This window comes from Nomascus leucogenys, chromosome 13, assembly GCF_006542625.1.
Source record: "Nomascus leucogenys isolate Asia chromosome 13, Asia_NLE_v1, whole genome shotgun sequence".
Taxonomy (NCBI): domain Eukaryota; kingdom Metazoa; phylum Chordata; class Mammalia; order Primates; family Hylobatidae; genus Nomascus; species Nomascus leucogenys.
Genome location: NC_044393.1, coordinates 69977687 through 70000148, shown reverse-complemented (window position 1 = coordinate 70000148; position 22462 = coordinate 69977687). Strand labels below are relative to the sequence as shown.

Genomic DNA, 22462 nt, shown 5'->3' with positions numbered 1-22462 from the left:
TGTGAGCTGAAGAGTTCTATTATAAAGTAATTATAATTGGATAGCAAAAGAGGATGAAGGCCTGAACTAGCCAGTCATGGAAGAAAAGGGGGAGGAATTCACCCAACGCCTAGCCAGAACAATTTGAAGGACTTGAGACTAATTAGATATAGAGCTGAGGAAAAGGGAGAGGTTCAGCCTCCCTGCCAAGTCTCTAGTTTACATGATTGAAGGATTGATTATACCATTTACAGGAAAAACAGTGGGAGGGACATGCAGGTGTTGGAGGAACAGCGATAAGTTTAGTGTTAGAGATGTTGAAATTGACTGTGATAGTATGATAGATAGTTATATCCCAGAGCTTCCTCTCTTGTCATTCTGGTAGACCTTCAAACAGCTGAAGATTCCATTTCTGAATTGATTTAGGAGTAATCTAATCTTTCAGACTGACTGAGAAAGATTAAGAGAAAACCCTTAAGTCTAAAGTGACTTGCAGTAATTATAGGTAATGTATATGAGAGTCTCAGTCTGGTTTTTTTTTTTGTCATGTAGATCTTCTATGAAGTAGGACTTATTTTTATATCATTTTATGGGTGAGAAAACTGAGGCACAGGAAAGATCAAGCTGAATGTCATATAGCTAAAAGGCAGTAGAGCTAGAATTCCTAGCTGAAATTCAAAATTCAGTGGTTTCTCATTATCATGATGGTGAAGCGGATATACCTTGAAATGGCTTCCAAGACTCCATGCAGTCTCACCCCTGCCTGCTTTTTCCTTCTCACCATGTGCCAATTTTGCTTACCATGTCATGTTGCCTTCCCTCGTGGGGCCTTTGTTCTTTCTGACCAGAAGGTTATTTTCAACCCTCCTCTTCCTGAGTAACTTGATAATTATCCTTTAGATCTTAGCTCTCTTAGAGAAGTTCCTTTGACTCCGTGGAATGGGTCAGACCATCCAAAAGGAATTTGTACAGAAACTTGTACTATGTCTTCTCAGTGCTTGTTACAGTTCTCAGTTACATATTTATATCTCTGATGAGTTGATTAACCCGTGTCCTCTTCACTTAGTTAACTGCACCACAGAGGAAGTGTCTGTTACTGTTCATCAGTGTATCCCTAACACATAGCACAGTGTCTGGCAAAGAGTGACCAATATATGATTTTTGAATGGAAGAATGACTTCAAAGCCTGGGCTTTTAATCATCCTGCCATATAAGAAATGTCTTAGAATACACCATTTAAAAGATATACACTTTGTTTTGTTAAAAATGGAAGAAATATGTGTAGTAACTACACTGATAATGAATTGTACACTGTGAAGAATGAAATAATGTGTTGACACAACTAAAAGCTATGTTATTGAAAACTGCCTATAAAGCCAGTATAGAACAGAGAAACCAACAGCAGTCATTACTTTGAAGAGTGATAAATAGAGGAGTTTTTTATAACTGTAAAATAATTTTAGATAATGAAATAAAATACCACATGATATGGTTTGGATTTGTGTCCCTGCCCAAATCTCATGTTGAATGTTGGCTAAGAGGCCTGGTGTGAGGTGATTGGATCATGGAGACGGATTTCACCCTTGCCGTTCTCATGGTAGAGAGTGAGTTCTCAAGAGATCTGGTTGTTTAAAAGTGTGTAGCACCTCCCCCTTCTCTCTCTTACTCCTCCTCTGGCCAGGTAAGATGTGCCTGCTTCCCCTTCCACCATGTTTGAAAGTTTCCTGAGGCCTCCCCAGCCATGCTTCCTGTACATCCTGTGGAACCATAAGCCAATTAAACCTCTGCTCTTTATAAATTACCCAGTTTTAGGTATTACTTTATGGTAGTGCTAGAATGGGCTAATACAGAAAATTGGTATCAGGAGTGGAGCATTGCTATAAACATACCTGAATATGTGAAAGTGACTTTGTAACTCAGTAACAGGCAGAAATTTGAACAGTTTAAAGGGCTCAGAAGACAGAAAGATGAGGGAAAGTTTGGAACTTTCTAGAGACTACTTAAATTGTTGTGATAAAAATGCTGATAGCAATATTGACAAATGAAATCCAGACTGATGTGGTCTGAGATGAAGATGAGGAACTTACTGAGAACTGGAATAAAGGTCACACTTGCTATGCTTTAGCAAAGAGACTTATGGCATTGTGCCCCTGCTTTAGGTATCTGTGGAACTTTGAACTTGAGAGTGATGATTTAGGGTAATCTGGCAGAACAAATTTCTAAGCAGCAAAGTGTTTAAGATTTGGTCTGGTTGCTTCTAAAAGTATATGGTCATATATGTAAGTAAAGAGATGTTCTAAAACTGGAACTTATATTTAGAAGGAAAGCAGATCATAAAAGTTTAGAAAATTTGCAGCTTGACCATGTGGTAGAAAAGATAAACTAATTTTCTGGAAAGGAATTCAAACTGGCTGCAGAAATTTGCATAAGCAAAGGGGAGCTGAATATTAATATTCAAGACAATGAGGAAAATGCCTCAAAGGCATTTCAGAGACCTTCACACCAGACCCTCCCATCACAGGCCCAAAGGCCTAGGAGGAAAGAATGGTTTCATGGACTGGGCCCAGGGCCCTGCTGCCCTGCAGAACCTGGGGACACTACTCCCTATGATCCAGCTGCTTCAGCTCCAACTGTGGCTTAAAGGGGCCCAGGTACATCTCAGGCCACTGCTCCAGAAGGTGCAAGCCATTAGCCTAGGCAGCTTCCATGTGATGTTAAGCCTGTGGGTGCACAGAGGGCAACAGTTAAGGCTTGGGAGCCTCTGACTCAATTTCAGAGGATGTATGCAAATGCCTGGATATCCAGGCACAAGTCTGCTGCAGGGACAGAGCCCTCATGGAGAATCTCTACTAGAGCAGTGCAGAAGGGAAATGTGGGGTTTGAGCCCCTACACAGAGTCCCCACTAAGGCACTGCCTAGTGGAGCAGTGAGAAGAGGGCCACTCTCCTCCAGACCACAGAATGATAGACCCACTGACAACTTGCATTGTGTGCCTGGAGAAGCTGTAGGCACTCAATGGCAGCCTGTGAAAGAAAACAACCACAGGGACTGTACCCTGCGGAACCACAGGGATAGAGCTGCCCAAGGCCCTGGGGGCCCACCCCTTGCATCAGTTTTGCCTGGATGTGAGACATGGCGTTAAAGGAGATTATTTTGGAGCTTTAAGATTTAATGACTGCCCTGCTGGGTTTGGGACTTGCATGGGGCCTGTAGCCCCTTTGTTTTGGCTGGTTTCTTCCTTTTGGAGTGGTAATATTTAGTGAATGCCTGTACCTCCATTGTATATTGGAAGTAACTAACTGGTTTTGATTTTACAGTCTCATAGGCAGAAGGGACTTGACTTGTCTCAAGTGGGACTTTGGACTGTGGACTTCTGAGTTAATGCTGGAATCAAGTAAGACTTTGGGGGACTGTTGGGAAGGCGTGATTGTATTTTGGAATGTGAAAAGGTCATGAGATTTGGGAGGGGCCAGGGGTTGAATGATATGGTTTGGATTTGTGTCCCCACCGAAATCTCATGTCGAATTGTGATCCCCAGTGTTGTGGAAGTGACCTGGTGGTAGGTGATTGGATCATGGGGACGGACTTTCCCCTTGCTTTTCTTCTGGTAGTGAGTGAGTTCTCATGAGGTCTGGTTGTTTGAAAATGTGTAGCACCTTCCTCTGCTCTCTCTTTCTCCTCCTCTGGCCATGTAAGATGTGCCTGCTTCCCCTCCCACCATGATTGAAAGCTTCCTGAGGCCTCCCCAGCCATGTTTCCTGTACAGCCTGAGGAACCATGAGCCAACCAAACCTCTTTTCTTCATAAATTACCCAGTTTCAGGTATTTATAACAGTGTGAGAATGGACTAATACACCACATTAATAGACTTTTCTGTTCTGGAGATACTTACAAGATTTTAAGGACCCACATATAGCCAAGTAGAGGGAGAACACGTGCCCAAAGATTTCATCAAAAAGCTAACAGTCTTCTGCTAGCTCTGTGTGTTTTAATATGTTCTGCTGTCAATTAGGTATGCTAAGGCCAACAGACCAGGAGATGGCTGCCATTGAGAAGACAGTTTATTATATGCGTAAATCCCAAGACTTGGAGTACACATCTCATTATGGGGGGCCAAGAGGGGAAACACTAGGGTCAGTCACAAGACAGAAAGAGAGACGGGAACTGTGGGCAAGTACTTATATCGTGGTTTCTATGGGAAGGTATAGGTGAGGCAGGTAAGTGGGTTTAGGATTGGCCAGTTTGAACAGTTGGCCTTGGGGTGATTAGGGCAGGTGTGTAGTGGCCCCTAAGTGGGAGAACCCCATAAGGGACGTACTTAGGAGTATGGATTCTGGATTGCATGGTTTATATTTGAAAAGTGCACCCCTGGGAGAACATCTCCTCTTGAGGATGGAACAAGCAACAAGGGAGGCAGCAGGCCAAGGCAAGGTGACTCAGGCACATTTTTAGGTTCTCCAGAGCAGGATGTGTCTGGCATATGTACACAGAACAGATGTTAATGCATCAAAAGAAGCTAGAAACATGGCTAATTCACTGTGACTGACTCACTTGTAACTTTTATGAGGTTTACAATCTGTTCACTTCTAACAGACATGAGAATAATAATAACTGGCCTAATTCTACTCTTGAATGTGGTCCCAGGGTTCTTAACCTAACTTATAGGCCATTGACTCCTTTGACAGTCTTATAATTTTCAGAATATTAAACTGTATTCTAATTTGTGGATTAAAATACAGATTAATAGTAATATTAATTAATTAATAGTAATTAATTACTATTAATCTGTATTTTATTTCAGATCCATTATTTCAGAAAGGGTTGTTAAATGGTGATGCTCTAGAATGCGTCCTACAAATATTAGCAGAAATTCTTCCATAAAAGATTAATATAATTAATATAATATTACTATTAATCTGTATTTTAATCCACACAACAAAATGTATTGGCTTACAAAGGAAATTAATTATATCGAAATACATTTGTATTTACAGGTTAAGAACCACTGAGCTCCCATTCACCAAAGAAAGTAGTTTAGACATTTAGACTGAACCTGACTTCTACAGGAGACCCACTGCCCATCTTTCTAAAAAGGAATTCTACATGCTGTGTAGGGTAGTGTTTTCACCCTCTGTGAAACATGCCATGCCTATTTCTAAACTTGGGAGACAGTGACTAACCCTGGCTTTTCGAAGCCCAACAGCTTGAATTTGAATCCCAGCTCTACCACTCAGGATCTGAGAGACCTTCAACAGGGTATTTCCCTTTTCGGTGCTTCATGGCACTTTTATTTTATTTTATTTTTTTTAACAGTTTGTAATTGTCTTCTTTGTATAATTATTGCCTGTGTTCCCCAAGAGGTTCCAAGAAGGCCTGGATCTTATTTCTCTTATTTATTGTCAGTCTCTGAATCTTGCCCAGTCTAAGACACATAGTAATTGTTGGGTAAATATTTGTAATGAATGAAGGAAGTGTGAATTCACCAGCTGATTTTCCAAGCAGATAGCCATAATTTACTGTTCAAAGCTGTAGAGCGCTACACAGTCTGTTTATCTTGGAGCTTTCATGCAGAAAGCACGTTTCATGGCCACCAGTTGAGTTAGCGCAGACTCATTTCTACCTTCTATATATTCATTATATCAGCATTTAAAGCTAAAGCTGTAGCACGTAATGGTAAGTGATGTTCATTAAGATGCCAGAAATTATTAAAAATCAGGGTAAGGTGAATTTCACTACATTGTACTTAAGAAGATAAACACGCTTTTCAAAAAGATTTCCATCAAAATAGGAAAGACATTCAGAACTTAAGGGTTAATAATATGCAGCTTTTAGGAAGGCTTCCCAGGAAGACTTCTTCTTAATAATGAAAAATTTAAAACATATACCAAAGTAGAAAAACACAGTATAATTAATCCCCAATTATTCATTACCCAGTTTCAACAATTATCAACATGCCCTTCTCTACTTCCCACCTAACTTCTACTGGTCATGATTAATTATTAAACCATAAGCCAGTCATCATTATGTTTTGTTTTTTTCTTACAAATATAGATATCAATATATTTCATTTAAAGTTACTTCAGTGTGTAAGTCTAGAAAATAAAGACCTTTAAAAAAAATAAACGATCTATTCTCACACCTAAAATAATCAAAGTAGTTTCTTAATATTTCCAAACATTCATTCAGGGTTAAACTTTCCTCAGTTGTATCATAAATGTTTCTATGTGGTTGATTTGTTTGAATAGGGATCCAAACCAGGTCAATGTATTGCATTGGGTAATCTCTTAAATCTATTTTAATCTACACTAGAGAGTTTCTCCTTCTCTCCTTTTTGTTTTAATTTGCCAGTTTTTTTTTTTCAATTCAAGAAAGCAGGTCATTTCTCCTGTAAAATTTCTCATATGCTTGATTTTGCTAATTGCTTCCCGTGGTGGCATTTAACATGTTTAAATCTATTTCATGTATTTTTTTTATTGACTGATAGTGCGGGAGGATTGATTTGATTCAAGTTTGACCTTCTGGTGAAAATACTTCACAGGAATTTCTGTGTGCTTCTGACCGTACCATGTTGGGAGACACATTATGTGTAATTGTCTCTTTTTGTGATACTAGGAGTGACCAGTGTGGTCTGGATCATCTGCCTACTCTCTCCATTCTGACTTCCCACCAGCCTTTCATTTAATGTAGTGGTTCTCAGCCCTGTCTACCTGTTAGAATCTGTGAAGCTGCTACACATCTCTGATGCCCAAGCCCTACTCCCTAGAATTTGTCCAGGATAAACCTGTGTTCAGTAATTTTTTTGAGTCTTAAATGATTCAAATGTACAGACAGGATTGAGAACCAATGACCTGATAAAATTGCAGCCATTGAGGATCTTTTTTTCTAGAGATCCATTATTTGAGAAAAGGTTGTTAAATGGTGATGCTCTAGAATGCTTCCTGCAAATATTACAGAAATTCTTCCATAAAAAGTTTAATCAAGTCCTTGGTTCTTCCTTTAGTTTGTAAAGGAAAAGTAGGGTAAATAGAAATGATAGATTCTTGTCAGTTTTCTGAATAATGAGTTGAGTATTCAACTTTCTACAAAGACCAGAGAATTTTGTTCATTACAAGTTTATATACTTTAGCACATATATGTGTTAGTATGAGTTTATATACTTTAGTGCTTTATGAATCAAAGGATTACATTTAATGTTATTACTATTACTGTCATTTCAATGCTTAAATTATTTGAATTTTAGCCATTAGAAGTCGTTTTAAATGAACTCCTGTGACTTTTTTGACAATATTTAATTGTTCAGTAATAGTATTTAATTGCTTCGTTGCCTTTATGAATGACAATGTGTTTTAGACACATCTTATATGTTTGATAATTTATTTGTTCTGTGGCCTCCTTACCTTGTGCAGTTTCTGTCCTGAACCTGGGATCAGCCACTTAATAGTATTGTTTTCTGTATCCCATTTGGGTGGTATTCCATTTGGTGCCTATGACATGATTACAAAATGGAATGGCAGTTATTTATAGTAATAGTAAATTTCAAGATGTAGCAAATGGTAATTGGGAAAGACATTATGTAACAAAATCCTTAATTTTCCTATTATTAATCCTGCAGTGAATGTTACGTAAATCTTTGGTAACCAGTTTGTACTTTTTTCTCCCCAGTTAATGTCCATCAGTGTGTTGGCAGTTTCTGCTTGGATGAGGGACTACCTAAATAATGTTCTCACTTTAACTGCAGAAACGAGGTATACTTTATAATTATTGATTGAATTATTTCATGCAGATTTTAAGTAACTTTGCCCTCAGCTATTTATATGGTAGTGCTCTTCCTTGATCTTTTGGAAAAGTTTTTCCTGCCCATAGCAACCTTTGTCACAGACACTTGCATCCTCCAGAATTCTCCTTAAGGTGTGCCTCCGGTCCTAGCAGGGGATCAGGTGGCAGCATGTTTATACAGACATTTCTGGGTATGGTAATAGCAGTTGCCTGTCCTCCTGATTGTGCGTCAGCCATGTCATAGGTGCATGTAAAGAACCAGCATAGTTACTTTTCCCTAAGAAAATTACCTTCAGCTTCCTCTTACCTTCATGTTCTTGGGTTAATGAAAACCATACACCACAATGATTTTTTTTTCTCAAATTTCAAGGGTTAATCTACTAACATCACAGGGGACAAATTATTTTTTACTCTGTCATCTCTAAATGGAGATTGTATTATAATATATGACATCTGAATTGTGGTAAGGATTAAATGAAAACCATTGTTTTCAAGTCCTTAACACAGGGGAACTTAGCTTAATGATGGTTAATTTTTATCATTAATACTGGTTTCGGTTAATGAATTTTTCATCATGTTCTAGCAAAAATCATTTCTACCTATTGCTTTCTTTAAATGTAGACGGATTTTCCTTTGCATAGCAGTCTTTTACATTTTGGGGGAGGATCAGTTGTCAGGGAGAAGAAACGTAGTGCACATGGGGTCAAAGATTAGAGAAGAGGAAGGAGATTCCTCCCAGCTGGGAAATAGCAAAGGCTCCCATGTGGTTTACTTAGGCCAAGGCTTCGGAGATAATAATAGATGGACCTTTTATCAAGGTCCTGTATCTTATATATTAAATGAGTTGGGGTAGGAAAGCTACCACTTGTATTAAAAAAGACAAACACTGCAAAACCAAAAATAAAGCAACCGAGCAAATAAACATAAAAACAATAGCACAGTGATTTTGAAAATAACAATACAGTCACTAGTTTTGAGGCATCGTGATTGAAAGAATTATTAACACAAATCACAGTTGTATCTTCTGCTATGTCTTGGGTGCATTTTGATTATATTTTATTTCTAATACATTATTTTTCTTCTTTCAGGGTAGAGGAAGCAGTCATTTTGACTTACTTTCCTGTGGTTCATCCGGTCATGATTGCTGTTTGCTGTTTCCTTATCATCGTGGGGATGTTAGGATATTGTGGAACGGTGAAAAGAAATCTGTTGCTTCTTGCATGGGTATGATGTTATATTTTCTCTTTATCATAGTTAAAAAGATTAACCAGTAATATATTATTTTTTAATCAGTTCACAAGATTAGGGAGCAGTGATAGCAGTAACAACATCCTGTAAGAAGGGAAGCTTTCGTTTCACAAGAGATTATTTGAATACACATATTTGCTGTACTCGATGAGGTATGGAAATGTATATAAGCAATTTAATTATTTCACTCCAGCTGCGTGTTGACATTTTCATTTGAAAGTATGAGTTCTTTCTAGTGTCCTTGTAGTTATTAGCACTCAAAAAGGCCCCTTGGGACTGGAACTGAGAAGCCATAAAGGAACTGTTTCTTTCTCTTCTATTTTTAAACAAATCCACCCTGTAAGCTCGTGTGGAAATTCAGGTTGTGAGGTAGCAGATGTAGGTAATAGTCCTGTCACTGCCTTTATATAGTTTAGAGAACATAAGTGAATCTCAGTTTCTATAATCTTAGTTTTATTTTTTTTTAACTCTGAGAGTTGCACTAGGTACTTTTTAAATTAGTTTCACCATTCAAATTCTGTGACTAGTCTTTTAATTCAAAAATAGGCAAACATTTTTAACATTAAAAAATTGAGTTGATTAAAATACTGTTTATATAGATATTTTTAGAAGAGCACTTAATGTGCAAAATATATACTAGTGGCACCAGGTAATGAGATTACTAACATATAGTTGCAGACATATAAGGCTGAAAAACTAATTCATTGAGTATATGCTTTTTTTCTAGTAGGTCTCAGCCCTGGCTGTGCATTAATTTCGTGTAAAGAACTTAAACAATTTGAGTGGTGTGCTGGTAAGCTGGATCACTAGGCAGAAAAAAAGCTCAGATTTGTAGCATTTGGGGATTTCCGTGGGATAAATTCTCCTAGCATGGTCAATTTTAAGTTACCAACATGAAATCACTGAATGTGGAGCTGGGGACAGATGAGTACAAATTGGCTCCAGGAGCCAGCTCCCACACACTCGTGCTTGACTGGCTCCCATGCCAAGTCAATTAAAACAGAATCTTAGTGTGAAGTTGGACTAAAGCTTTGAGTTTCACAGTATAACCTGTGTTAATGTATTACTTAGCTTCTTGGAGGGTAACTGTTCAGGTTGAATATTGAAAAACACAAAATGCTATAGAAAATAAACCACACTCAGGCCGGGCGCGGTGGCTCACGCCTGTAATCCCAGCACTTTGGGAGGCCGAGGCAGGCGGATCATGAGGTCAAGAGATCAAGACCGTCCTGGCTAACACGGTGAAACCCCGTCTCTACTAAAAATACAAAAAAATTAGCCGGGCGTGTTGGTGGGCGCCTGTAGTCCCAGCTACTTGGGAGGCTGAGGCAGGAGAATGGTGTGAACCTGGGAGGTGGAGGTTGCAGTGAGCTGAGATCACGCCACTGCACTCCAGCCTGGGTGACAGAATGAGACTCCTTCTCAAAAAAAAAAAAAAAAAAAAAAAAAAAAAAAAAAAAAAAAAAAATGAATAAAATAAACCGCACTCAGAGATGGGTAAACATGCCTACTGCTTTATTTCTCTTCATATAGGTATACAGTGAAAGGGAGAATGGTGGAAGTTTGGGATCGTATTTTGCAATTTTAGATATTTGGGCAATAATTTAAACATAAACAAAAGGATTTACTTCACATGAACCTTCTATAATTTGAGTAGAGTATAACGTATTTCAAGCTTTAAGTAAAAAGCCTCAGAATTCTTTTTTAAAATGCAGTCTTACAATGATGTCTCTCCTGTATAACCAATTAAGGTCTGACTGCCATTTCCTCCCTCCTCCCAACTTTTACTCTGCACAGTCCCTATGCAGTGGGATGCTGGAGGGAGGCAGGGCAAGTAGGGCCAGGTATTTCATGGAACCACAAAGGCTTTGGAAACACATTTTGAAAACTCTTTATGCATTCCCTTAGGCTGCTTAAATGCTAGTAATGCAAAATGACAAGCAACAAAGTAATGTGGCCTGCTACTTGAAGCAGGGCAAATCTTAGACTTGTGAATGAGAGTCTAGTTTGTAATACTGGAAAGGGCATTATAATGCAAAAGTGGCAGGGAGGACTGAGGTTCTAAAGGCCACTAATTTACTTATTCATTCATTCTCCAAATAGTTAGTGATCATATATACCACAAATTTTTGCTATCAGACCTGTCTTTATAAGACCTCTAATAGGGTTTGCACTGGGTGCTATTGAGGCCAGAGAGGAAGAACTCTCAGCTCAGCCCGAAGGGTTCAGTGCCACCCTCTGGGAGGATGATAAGCATAGATTGATTTTGCCTTTTTCCATCCCTACTTTGCTTCCTGGATGTACTCTTTTTTACAAAGCACCTTTTTATGCATTGCTGTTCCATATGTCCCTAGGTGACATTTACATCTTGGTTCCTCCTTCCTGTTGATTGCCTTTGGCTGTTTGTTCTCCATTCCCTCCATTCTCATGGCAGGTTTCTAGTCCTTACTCTGTCTAGACCTAACACAGCTTCCTTCTTGCTAAAGAATGATCTATGGTCTCAACTCCTATGTATCTATCACTCACAACCAATTTGCATCTGGTCTGTTTCTCAGGCAATTTCCTCTCTGGCTTCCTCCCCACATCCCCCTCCTCTAAACAGCTGCCTACTCCTCTCAGTTCAGATTCTACAGTCTTGGGAAGTTGTCCTCTCTTTTCTATCCTCCTCTGGGATGCCCAAGTTCAGGCTTTCCTAACTTCCTGCTCAGACAGGTGCAGAGACTCCCTATTGGGTAATGAAGTATGTACCAACACCTCAAATGTGTACCAAGCCCTTCTACAATTGAGCCTTTATCTGCCATTTTTTGCTTTTTTATCTACTTCATTATTCTCTGGTTCTGTATTTTCTGACCCCTGAATAAACTTTCTTGCTCTGTTCTTCTCTACGTTTATTCTTGCTGTCTTCTTAGCCAAAAATTTCTTCTCAGTACTTTTATTTAAATATTACTAGCCCATGAAGACTTATATGAAATGCTACCTCTTTAAATAATAATTATGACACTGATGATAATTGAAGTAGTTAACATTTCTTGAGTACTTACAGTGCCAGATGCTGTAGAGTTTTACCTGAATTTGTTTTAAATGAAGAGTTCTTGTACATGAGTTAATCAATTTTATCCTCTCTGCTGAGTATAAAATTGGACTAAAACTTTGAATTACCCTTATTATTCACTTAATATAGATGAGGAAATGAGGCATAGAGAGATTAAGTGACTTGCCTAAGTCTACACAGCTAGTAAAGAGAGGATCTAATATTCAGGCCATGGCAGTCTAGTTCTAATATTTGTAACAATTTTGTTATTTTACTCTATAATAGCTGATTTTTTTCCTAAGTGTTTACAAATGTGTCCTGTAATGTATAAAACATTTTCATTTTAAACCTGACGACAATTATCTGAGATAGGTAATTATTAAATGAGGTTCAGAGAGGTCAGTAATATGCCACAAGTCATTCAGCAATAAGGGTGGGAGCTTGGATTCAGACCTCGGTGTTCCTGATTGCAAAGCCCATTCTCACTGGGCCTTTACTGATGTCTCTAATAGACTTTTCCCAACTTTTGAAGCCTAGTGTATTTCCTTTATTATAAACTTCCTTTTCTTTTTAATAATCAACCCAGACTACCAGACTACAAACAACTTTAGTAATATGAACCATTCACCTTGCTCGTTGCTTTAATAAGTGTTTTTTAAATCATTGAATAACAGACAGTAAATTAGAATAGTGAAAGTAGGAATGACCAGCACATCAGATTAAAGATGTTGCCTGGAAGGCAGTGATGAGAGTGAGATTTTAACAGAGGAATTTGGCTGTTAGAAAAGGTTAGATTACAAGGGGAATGGCTCATGGGGGGTGGGCGGTAAAATAGTGCAGAATGTGACATGATGTAAGATCTTTGGCAAATATTTGCAAAGTAACTTACAGTATTTTTTGTGTGCCCTTTAACCTTTTATCCAAATTAAAAACAATTTTTTAAGGAAGTTTCTTCCTTTTATTTTGGATGTAAATATTTAAACAAGCAGAATGCATTCATCCAACTTGTCCATTTCCCTGTATTCAAAGTCTTGTTTTACTTTTAAGACCTGTAAAACAGATTAGTGTGAGAAAGCTATTTTTCAAAAGACAATTGGTATCTTAGAGAGCTGCCATATCTCTTGAATGATTATATATATATAAAAAAAAGAGCTGGCAACTGGGCTGTTGTGTTGTTCAAGCAAAAGTAAAAATGCCATTATTCAACAGACTGATCAAGAAAAAGTAAATGAGCCTCCCTCAAAACAGGTCTTTATAACCAACCTCTCCGCAGCCCTCACCAAAAAGCAACAGAAAACCTCTACGAGCTAAGAGGCCACCTATTGGAAAACATTTCTGAGAAACCTTGGTCATGAATTTCATCCTTCTTTTGAATGATAGATTTATAGATGTAAGTTGTTAAAGCACCCTAATTTAAGGTTCCCAAATAAAATACAAGATGCCCAATTAAATTTGATTTCAGATAAACAATGAATAATGTTTTAATATGAGTGTGTCCCATGCAATGTTTAGAATATACATATATTAAAACATTATTCATTGAAATTTAAATTTAAATGGACATATATATTTTTGTTTGCTTTATCTGGCAAACATACTCATTAGATTTGTTCTTAGTAAGTGTGAAACTGTCATAGAACAGAAATTTTTATGTATTTATATGAGGAGTTTAAGAATAATTAAATTATAATTATAATGGGAAAACAAGCCAAAAATGACTAAGAAAAGAAACTGGAATATGCCATGGCTTTCACAGTACTTTCAGTAGTAGAAATTCCTTCTCCCTTTAAAAGAGAAATTGAAGCTAAATTGAAATTGGTTTTAAGCCTTAGATGGGTACTTCCCAAGGCTTTAGCTGTAGACTAAATGAAATTCATTTGTTATTGCAGTTCTACCTTGCTATTAACATAGGCATTAGGAAAGCAGTGCCAGCTCAGGGGGAATGTAAACTTATTGAACAGACATGTTTATGATGTTGACAACAGCTGAATGTCACCATCAGGAGATCATCATTTGTCAGGATGTGATGCAAATATATGCTCAACTGCCAGCAAACCACAAGTAGTCAAGCGCTTGTCAGAAATTAAATTGGACGTACCTAACGTATTTAATACAAATGAATCATTTTTAAAGGAGAAGTGCTTTTTTTAAATTTTATTTTTCCAGCGACTTTGAATATAACTATTGATTGTGTGCTTGCACTTTTAAAACTTTCTTTAAATATAGAGTGATTGAACCAGATCTGAATGCTTTCCTTAGTGGAAATCAAATGAAATTTTAATGGCCTTGGAGAAATTTCCCCTTGTTTTTTGTTTTTTGTTTGTTTGTTTGTTGTTTAAAATCATAATGCAAATCAGAATATATTTAAGTAGTAATTGATTTTCTAAAGAGTCTCAGTTTAAGGCCTTCTCTTACATAGTCATGAATTTTATAATTATATAGCTAGTCATAAGTCCTTAAGTTAAAATTATTCTATTAAGTTGTATGTCTTTATTATTTTGTTTATATTTTTGGTTGATAGCCTAAACTTTATTTCTAAATGAAGACTCATCATATCATTTACCGTATGTTCAGTACCTGCCCAATATTTTACCTTTGTTTTCTCAAAATATACTCACAGCAACTCTATTAGACTAGTTTTACAAATGAGGAAAAGTAGGATCCCCAAAGATACACAGCTGGTAGTTGTTGTTAGCATTCAAATGCAGCCTATGCTCAAAGACCATGCATGTGTCACTGCACCATAGTACTGTTATAAGGCATCTAACTAATTACTGGCATTGTTTCTAGAAGACTTAACTGTGCTTCATTTATTACTCCAAGGCATTCAGTAGTCATTTAATTTCTAAAAATATCGTCTTTTGGTATGCTTATTATAAAATGAACTTTAAAATTTCTACTGTAGTTATCATTTTTGCTTATCTTGTCAAAGAATCAAGCAGTTTCTCCTTTCCTTTTTACCTTCCTCACCTCTCATTCCTCTTTCCTTTCCTTTTGCCCTCCTTAATTGTGTATTGAGTACCCATCTGTGATAGATACTTGAGAGAACAAAGATGAAAGGGGTGAATAGAAAGAAAATTACAAAGCAAAATATAATATTAAATTTATAAATAATTGCTGTGGAACCCAGAATCAGGAGCAAATGGAGATTTCCAGAATGTTTCACAGGAGAGTCTTTATTTGAACTGTATGTTGAAAATACATAAGGGTTTCCCGGTGGAGATGAGGAAGGAAGGAGATTTACAGCAACATGAAGAGTGTGTATAAACACTGAGGAGTGAAGGGACAGGGCAAGCTTAGGCAAAACTTAGAAAGTCAGTGTGGCTGTGGTGTTGGTGTACAGTGAGAAGAAGATGAAGTTAAGTCCAATTATGAAGGTCTTTATCAAAAAGTTAGACGTTATTCTTTGGGCTGTAAAGAACCAATGGGTGTTTCCAGCTTGTGATGAAATGATAATTCACATTTAAGCAGGAGACAATAGAAAGCCCCGTTAGTTATTACATTATCATCCCCAGAAGCCATGGATAAGGGTATGAACTAAGTAAGACTTAGGGACTTGGAGGAAGGTGGCTGAAATCAGTAAACCTTGCTGAGGTAGAATTATGGATAAAGCGTTACATGATAGTAATGTTTGTATTGCTTGACATCAGGAAATGAAAAATTATTCAGTATTTATACTTTTTTATATAATAGAAACTTATCTACTCAATACATGTACTTTATTTGACTTGTTAGCTAGAATTCTTTAGAAGTTATAATTTAAAAATTTTTATTTGTAATTTTCAAGTAATGTATATATTTATGGGGTACAATTTGATGTTTCAATGATGTATGTATACATGGTGGGATTCTTAGATGAAGCTAATTGACATATCCACTGCACCCACTTATTTTTTGAGGTGAGAACATTTAAAGTTTACTATTTTAGCAATTTTGAAATATACAACTTATAATTATTAAATATACAACTTATACATCATTCTGTAGTCACCATGCTATGCAATAGGTCACTAAAAGTTATTCCTACTATCTAACTGAAACTTTGTACCCATTAATCATCCTTTCACCCTCCTCCTCTTCACCTTACCAGCCTCTAGTAACCACCATTCTACTCTCTATTCCTCTGAGATCAACACTTTTTAGGTTCCACATATAACTAACATCATGTGGTATCTGTCTTTCTGTGCTGGCTTATTTCACTTAACATAATGTCATCCAGGTTCATCCATGTTACCACAAGTAACAGAATTTCCTTGTTTTTTTAGGGCTGTATAGTATTCTGTTGTATATATGGACTAGATTTTCTTTATCCATTCATCTATTGATGGACACTTAGGTTGCTTTTATGTCTTGACTATTGTGAATAATGCTGGAATGAACATGAGAATACAGATATCTCTTTGACATTCCTATTCATTTCGTTTGGATGTACACTCAGAAGTGAGATTGCTGGATCATATGGTAATTCAATTTATAATTTTTTGAAAACCTCCATACTGCTCTCCATAATGGCTGTACTAATTTATATTTACTCAAACAGTGTACCAGAATTTTTTTCCCCCACAGCCTTGCCAACATTTGTTATCTTTTGTCTTTTTGATAGTAAACATTCTAAGAGCTACGAATTGATATTTTATTGTGGTTTGAATTTGTGTTTTCCTAACAGTGATGTTGAGCATTTTTTTTTTCATCTCTTCGTCTTCTGTTGGGTATTTGCATGTCATCTTTTAAGAAATGTCTGTTCAGGTCCTTTGCTTATTTTTTAATTGGGTTATTTACTTTCTTGCTATTGAGTTGTTTGAGTCCCTTATATATTTTGGATATTAGTCCCTTAACAGATATATGGTTTGCAAATATTTTCTCCTAATCCATGGGTTTCACTCTTCTAATTGTTTCTTTTGCTATGCAGAAGCTTGGTAGTTTAATATTTTCTCATGTGTCTGTTTCTGCTTTTTTTCTGTCTGTGACTTTGGACTTTGGGGTCATATTAAAAAATTCATTGCTCAGATCAGTGTCCTGGAGCTCTTCTCATGCATTGTCTTCTACTAGTTTTACAGTTTCAGGTCTTACATTTAAATCTTTAAAACATTTTTGTTGTTTTTTTGCTTATGCTGTGAAATAAGAGTAATTTTATTCTTCTGCATATGGATATCCAGTTGTTCCCCTTTATTGAAGATACTTTCCATTTCCCATTGTGTGTTACTGGCATCTTTGTCAAAAAATCAATTGGGTGTAAATGTGTCAGTTTACTTCTTTCTGGGCTTTTTGTCCTTTTCCGTTGGTTGATATGTCTGTTTTTAGGCTAATACCATGCTGTTTTGATTAGTATAACTTCATAATATATTTTAAAATCAGGTAGTGTGATGCCTGCGCTTTGTTGTTTTTGCTCAAGGTTACTTTGGCTATTTGGGGAATTTGTAGTACCATAGGAATTTTAGGATTTTTTTCCTGTGTCTGTAAAAAAATGACATTGGAGTTATGATTGGGATTGCATTGAATTTGTAGGTCACTTTGGATAGTATGGACATTTTAACAATATTAATTCTTCTAATCCATGAACATGGGATATCTTTCTATTTATTTGTGTCATCTTCAATTTCTTTCATCAATATTTTATAATTTTCAGCATATTGATCTTTTAACTCCTCAGTTAAATTTACTTGTAAGTATTTTATGGCTTCTGATGTCCCAGGAAAGTATGTCAGCAGATGTCTTCAAAAGTAAATGTTGTGTCAGAGACAGGGGCCAGGACAACTGTGTGATATTCATGGCCTTAGTGTTGGGTCTTTATGACAGGATTTTAGCTGTTCATTGGAACTTCGTCTTTCTTCAGGGTTTGAAATATGAATGATTCAAGTTTTTGTATGGTGCACTATGTCACAGTAAGCATTTTAAACCTTATTATAGATTGTTTTTAGATATATACATTTGAGATAATTTTAGTTAAATATAAGCCAAATATTTCTATATCCATTGATTTGGTGACTGTTCTGAGTTTGTGCAAAGTTCAAAGTCAGGTATTTTTCTGGCAGCACATGCTATTGAAATGTTCATTCCACCTGTGAATACTGGTCACCAATTCAGCGAATGCTTCCTTGAGGTGAATTCAGAAATTGTGCAGCATTTTCACTTTCTTATTTACTTCACATGTCTCTCTACTAACTTCCCTTGGCAAACATAAGCTAGAAAACATTCATTTAAAAGGAGATGACTCAGGAAACAGTATCCTGAATGTAAAGAGAGTTAAAACAAGAGGGCAGATAACGTTTGTAAAAGATGAGAGATTTAAGTCATTTAAGCCAGTTAGGAAAGCAGCTTTTAGATGGAATATTGAAAACTGGCACAAGACAGGGATGCCCTCTCTCACCACTCCTATTCAACATAGTGTTGGAAGTTCTGGCCAGGGCAATCAGGCAGGAGAAGGAAATAAAGGACATTCAATTAGGAAAAGAGGAAGTCAAATTGTCCCTGTTTGCAGATGACATGATTGTGTATCTAGAAAACCCCATTGTCTCAGCCCAAAATCTCCTTAAGCTGATAAGCAACTTCAGCAAAGTCTCAGGATACAAGATCAATGTGCAAAAGTCACAAGCATTCTTATACACCAATAACAGACAGAGAGCCAAATCATGAGTGAACTCCCATTCACAATTGCTTCAAAGAGAATAAAATACCTAGGAATCCAACTTACAAGGGATGTGAAGGACCTTTTCAAGGAGAACTACAAACCACTGTTCAATGAAATAAAAGAGGATACAAACAAATGGAAGAACATTCCATGCTCATGGGTAGGAAGAATCAATATTGTGAAAATGGCCATACTGCCCAAGGTAATTTATAGATTCAATGCCGTCCCCATCAAGCTACCAGTGACTTTCTTCACAGAATTGGAAAAAACTACTTCAAAGTTCCTATGGAACCAAAAAAGAGCCCACGTTGCCAAGTCAATCCTAAGCCAAAAGAACAAAGCTGGAGGCATCATGCTACCTGACTTCAAACTATACTACAAGGCTACAGTTACCAAAACAGCATGGTACTGGTACCAAAACAGCATGGTACTGGTACCTAAACAGCATGGTACTGGTACCTAAACAGAGATATAGGCCAATGGAACAGAATAGAGCCCTCAGAAATAATGCTGCATATCTACAACTATCTGATCTTTGACAAACCTGACAAAAACAAGCAATGGGGAAAGGATTCCCTGTTTAATAAATGGTGCTGGGAAAACTGGCTAGCCATATGTAGAAAGATGAAACTGGATCCCTTCCTTACACCTTATACAAAAATTAATTCAAGATGGATTAAAGACTTACATGTTAGACCTAAAACCATAAAAACCCTAGAAGAAAACCTAGGCAATACCATTCAGGACATAGGCATGGGCAAGGACTTCATGTCTAAAACACCAAATGCAATGGCAACAAAAGCCAAAATTGACAAATGGAATCTAATTAAACTAAAGAGCTTCTGCACAGCAAAAGAAACTACCATCAGAGTGAACAGGCAACCCACAGAATGGGAGAAAATTTTTGCAACCTACTCATCTGACAAAGGGCTAATATCCAGAATCTACAATGAACTCAAACAAATTTACAAGAAAAAAACAACCCCATCAAAAAGTGGGCAAAGGATATGAACAGACACTTCTCAAAAGAAGACATTTATGCAGCCAAAAGACACATGAAAAAATGCTCATCATCACTGGCCATCAGAGAAATGCAAGTCAAAACCACAATGAGATACCATCTCACACCAGTTAGAATGGCGATCATTAAAAAGTCAGGAAACAACAGGTGCTGGAGAGGATGTGGAGAAATAGGAACACTTTTACACTGTTGATGGGACTGTAAACTAGTTCAACCATTGTGGAAGTCAGTGTGGCGATTCCTTAGGGATGTAGAACTAGAAATTCCATTTGACCCAGCCATCCCATTACTGGATATACACCCAAAGGATTGTAACTCATGCACACATATGTTTATTGTGACACTATTCACAATAGCAATGACTTGGAACCAACCCAAATGTCCAACAATGATAGACTGGATTAAGAAAATGTGGCACATATACACCATGGAATACTGTGTAGCCATAAAAAATGATGAGTTCATGTCCTTTGTAGGGACATGGATGAAGCTGGAAACCATCATTCTCAGCAAACTATCACAAGGACAACAAACCAAACACCGCATGTTCTCACTCACAGGTGGGAATTGAACAATGAGAACACACGGACACAGGAAGGGGAACATTACACACTGGGGCCTGTTGTGGGGTGGGGGGAGGGGGGAGGGACAGCATTAGGAGAGATACCTAATGCTAAATGACGAGTTAATGGGTTCAGCACACCAACATGGCACATGTATACATATGTAACAAACCTGCACATTGTGCACATGTACCCTAAAACCTAAAGTATAATAAAATAAAAAAATAAAAAATAAAAAAATAAATATGATTCGCACATTAAAAAAAAGGAAAACAAGATCATGGTTAGTATTTGCTTTATATGCAATGTCTAATGAAGTTGTTGGCTAAATAAGATTATGAATTAAAGTAAGCTTTTCCTGGAAACTATATAAATTTTAAAAACTCACATTTTTAGAATTGTAATCCATGTATCTTTTCCCTTTTTCAGAGAAAAGGTGATAGGCTCAGGTTACATGCTCAGGCTAAGATAAATCTTCTCAGCTTAGATGACAGAAACAATAATTTAAATTGTATTTAAAATGTATTAACACTGTAGTTGTATCACTTTGTATTTCTGTTAAGCAGTGCATTTGAATTATTCTAAAATAAGTGGTTATTCCTGAATTTTCTTTATATAGCCATTATTTTAGTTATAAAACTTTAAACTTTAGAAACAACAAATTTCCTTAAAATAATGACATTTTAGAAACATTATCTTTAAGAAGAATATTAATACAATTCTAAAGAGTTAATAAAATAACAGAATTTTATTAGATGATAGCAACTTAAAAATAATTTCTAATTAAGTAAAATATGAATCATTGCAGTGTCTTTTCCAGTAAACAAGCATTTAAAATATTTTACAGTTTTGCATTCTGTGTAGGTCTTGCACAGCTGAGTTGAAGCACAGACTGAGAACTTCTAATGAGACAATTAGGGTTTTTTACCTTTTATTAGGAAAATATTTTCATTCCAAAAGTTCTCTCTGTGTTTTTAAAGGTACTGTAAAAAACAAACAAACAAACTCTGAGGAACAATAGTTGTCTTCTGTTAAGAACATTTAACAAAGGGACCTGAGGACGTGTTTGAACTGAGATGTGATGAAGAAGGGCAAGGGGCAGTGAGTGGTTGGTGGACAGTGGGCCAGGGGAGAAAGGAGCTTTGGAGGACCCAAAGGCTGGTGGAAGGAACAATTGTGATAAAACTGGAAAGCTCACAGTGGGCTTGGAGAAGGGCACATGTATGTCTTAGGGTAGATGTGTACCAGATATGGCTGAGACTTGGCTGTGTGAGCTGGTGCCAAATTGAATGTCATGCATACTCTGTGATCTGAAGTTTTGTGAGCAGAAGCACGATGTGATCTATCTTTTGCTATGTATCCCTGGTAGGAGTGTCTAGTCCCTAATCCTGGACCTTCTGCTCATTTACCTCGGAGAAATGGATACCTGGTCTTGTTACTCTTGGCTAAGTAAGGGAATATCACATTTTGATAACCTTTTTTAATGATAGAAGAGAGAATGGAGAAGATACTTTAATTCTGACAATATGCCTTTACTGATGAGCAAATAAAGGTACTCAAGTGGGGAAGTCCATCTAATGTTTTAGATTTTTTCCAGATGTCATTATAAATAAAATTCTATTAATCAAGATGTCTTTAGTTCAGATTTGATACTAAAAATATAGTGACTAAGCTAAATTAGGCGTCTAGACACTGGGTGCTGGGCTAAGGTGAGTTTAGGGAAACAAGCCAGCACCAAGAGGACCTTGCTGAGGGTTACAACTTTAGTTCTTTGGAACGCTGCAGTGATTTTTCAGCCTCAGGGAAAATACTTTTCTTAAACAACTAGTGTCAGAGGACTGTGGTAGGACTGCTTAGACAAACCTGGAGAACAAATTTTTACAAATAAACTTTTCAAGAATATTAAAAACATTTACTTAGAGATAATGGATGTGCTTTCCTCACATCATCATTGGTTTGTTTATAAAAGCAGGTCTTTTCAACATTGTTATATTCAAATATTTGTTGTAACAAAAGTGCATTTCTTTACAATTATTCTGTAATTTTTAGTTAATTCAAACTTCTGTCATTTAGACTGAATTACTGATGTTTTGGCAACTTCGGTGATTTAATAATTTTATCATTGTTTATACATCGTTTTTCTTCTCCTAACATTGAGCATGACTGTGAATCAGAGTGTAATATTCACAAATAATTATGTTCTTCTGCTTTTTTTC

At 36.7% G+C, this 22462-nt stretch overlaps 1 protein-coding gene across 2 annotated transcripts in view; it reads left to right on the top strand.

Moving 5' to 3' along the window:
- Positions 1 to 22462, top strand: part of TSPAN12 (tetraspanin 12) — a 72511-nt gene that overhangs the window by 10378 nt on the left and 39671 nt on the right. For both annotated transcript variants that reach the window (XM_030826490.1, XM_030826491.1), the window contains exons 3-4: positions 7642 to 7724; positions 8844 to 8979. In XM_030826490.1, the coding sequence (XP_030682350.1) occupies positions 7642 to 7724; positions 8844 to 8979 (219 nt within the window). The remainder of the gene's footprint in view (positions 1 to 7641; positions 7725 to 8843; positions 8980 to 22462) is intronic.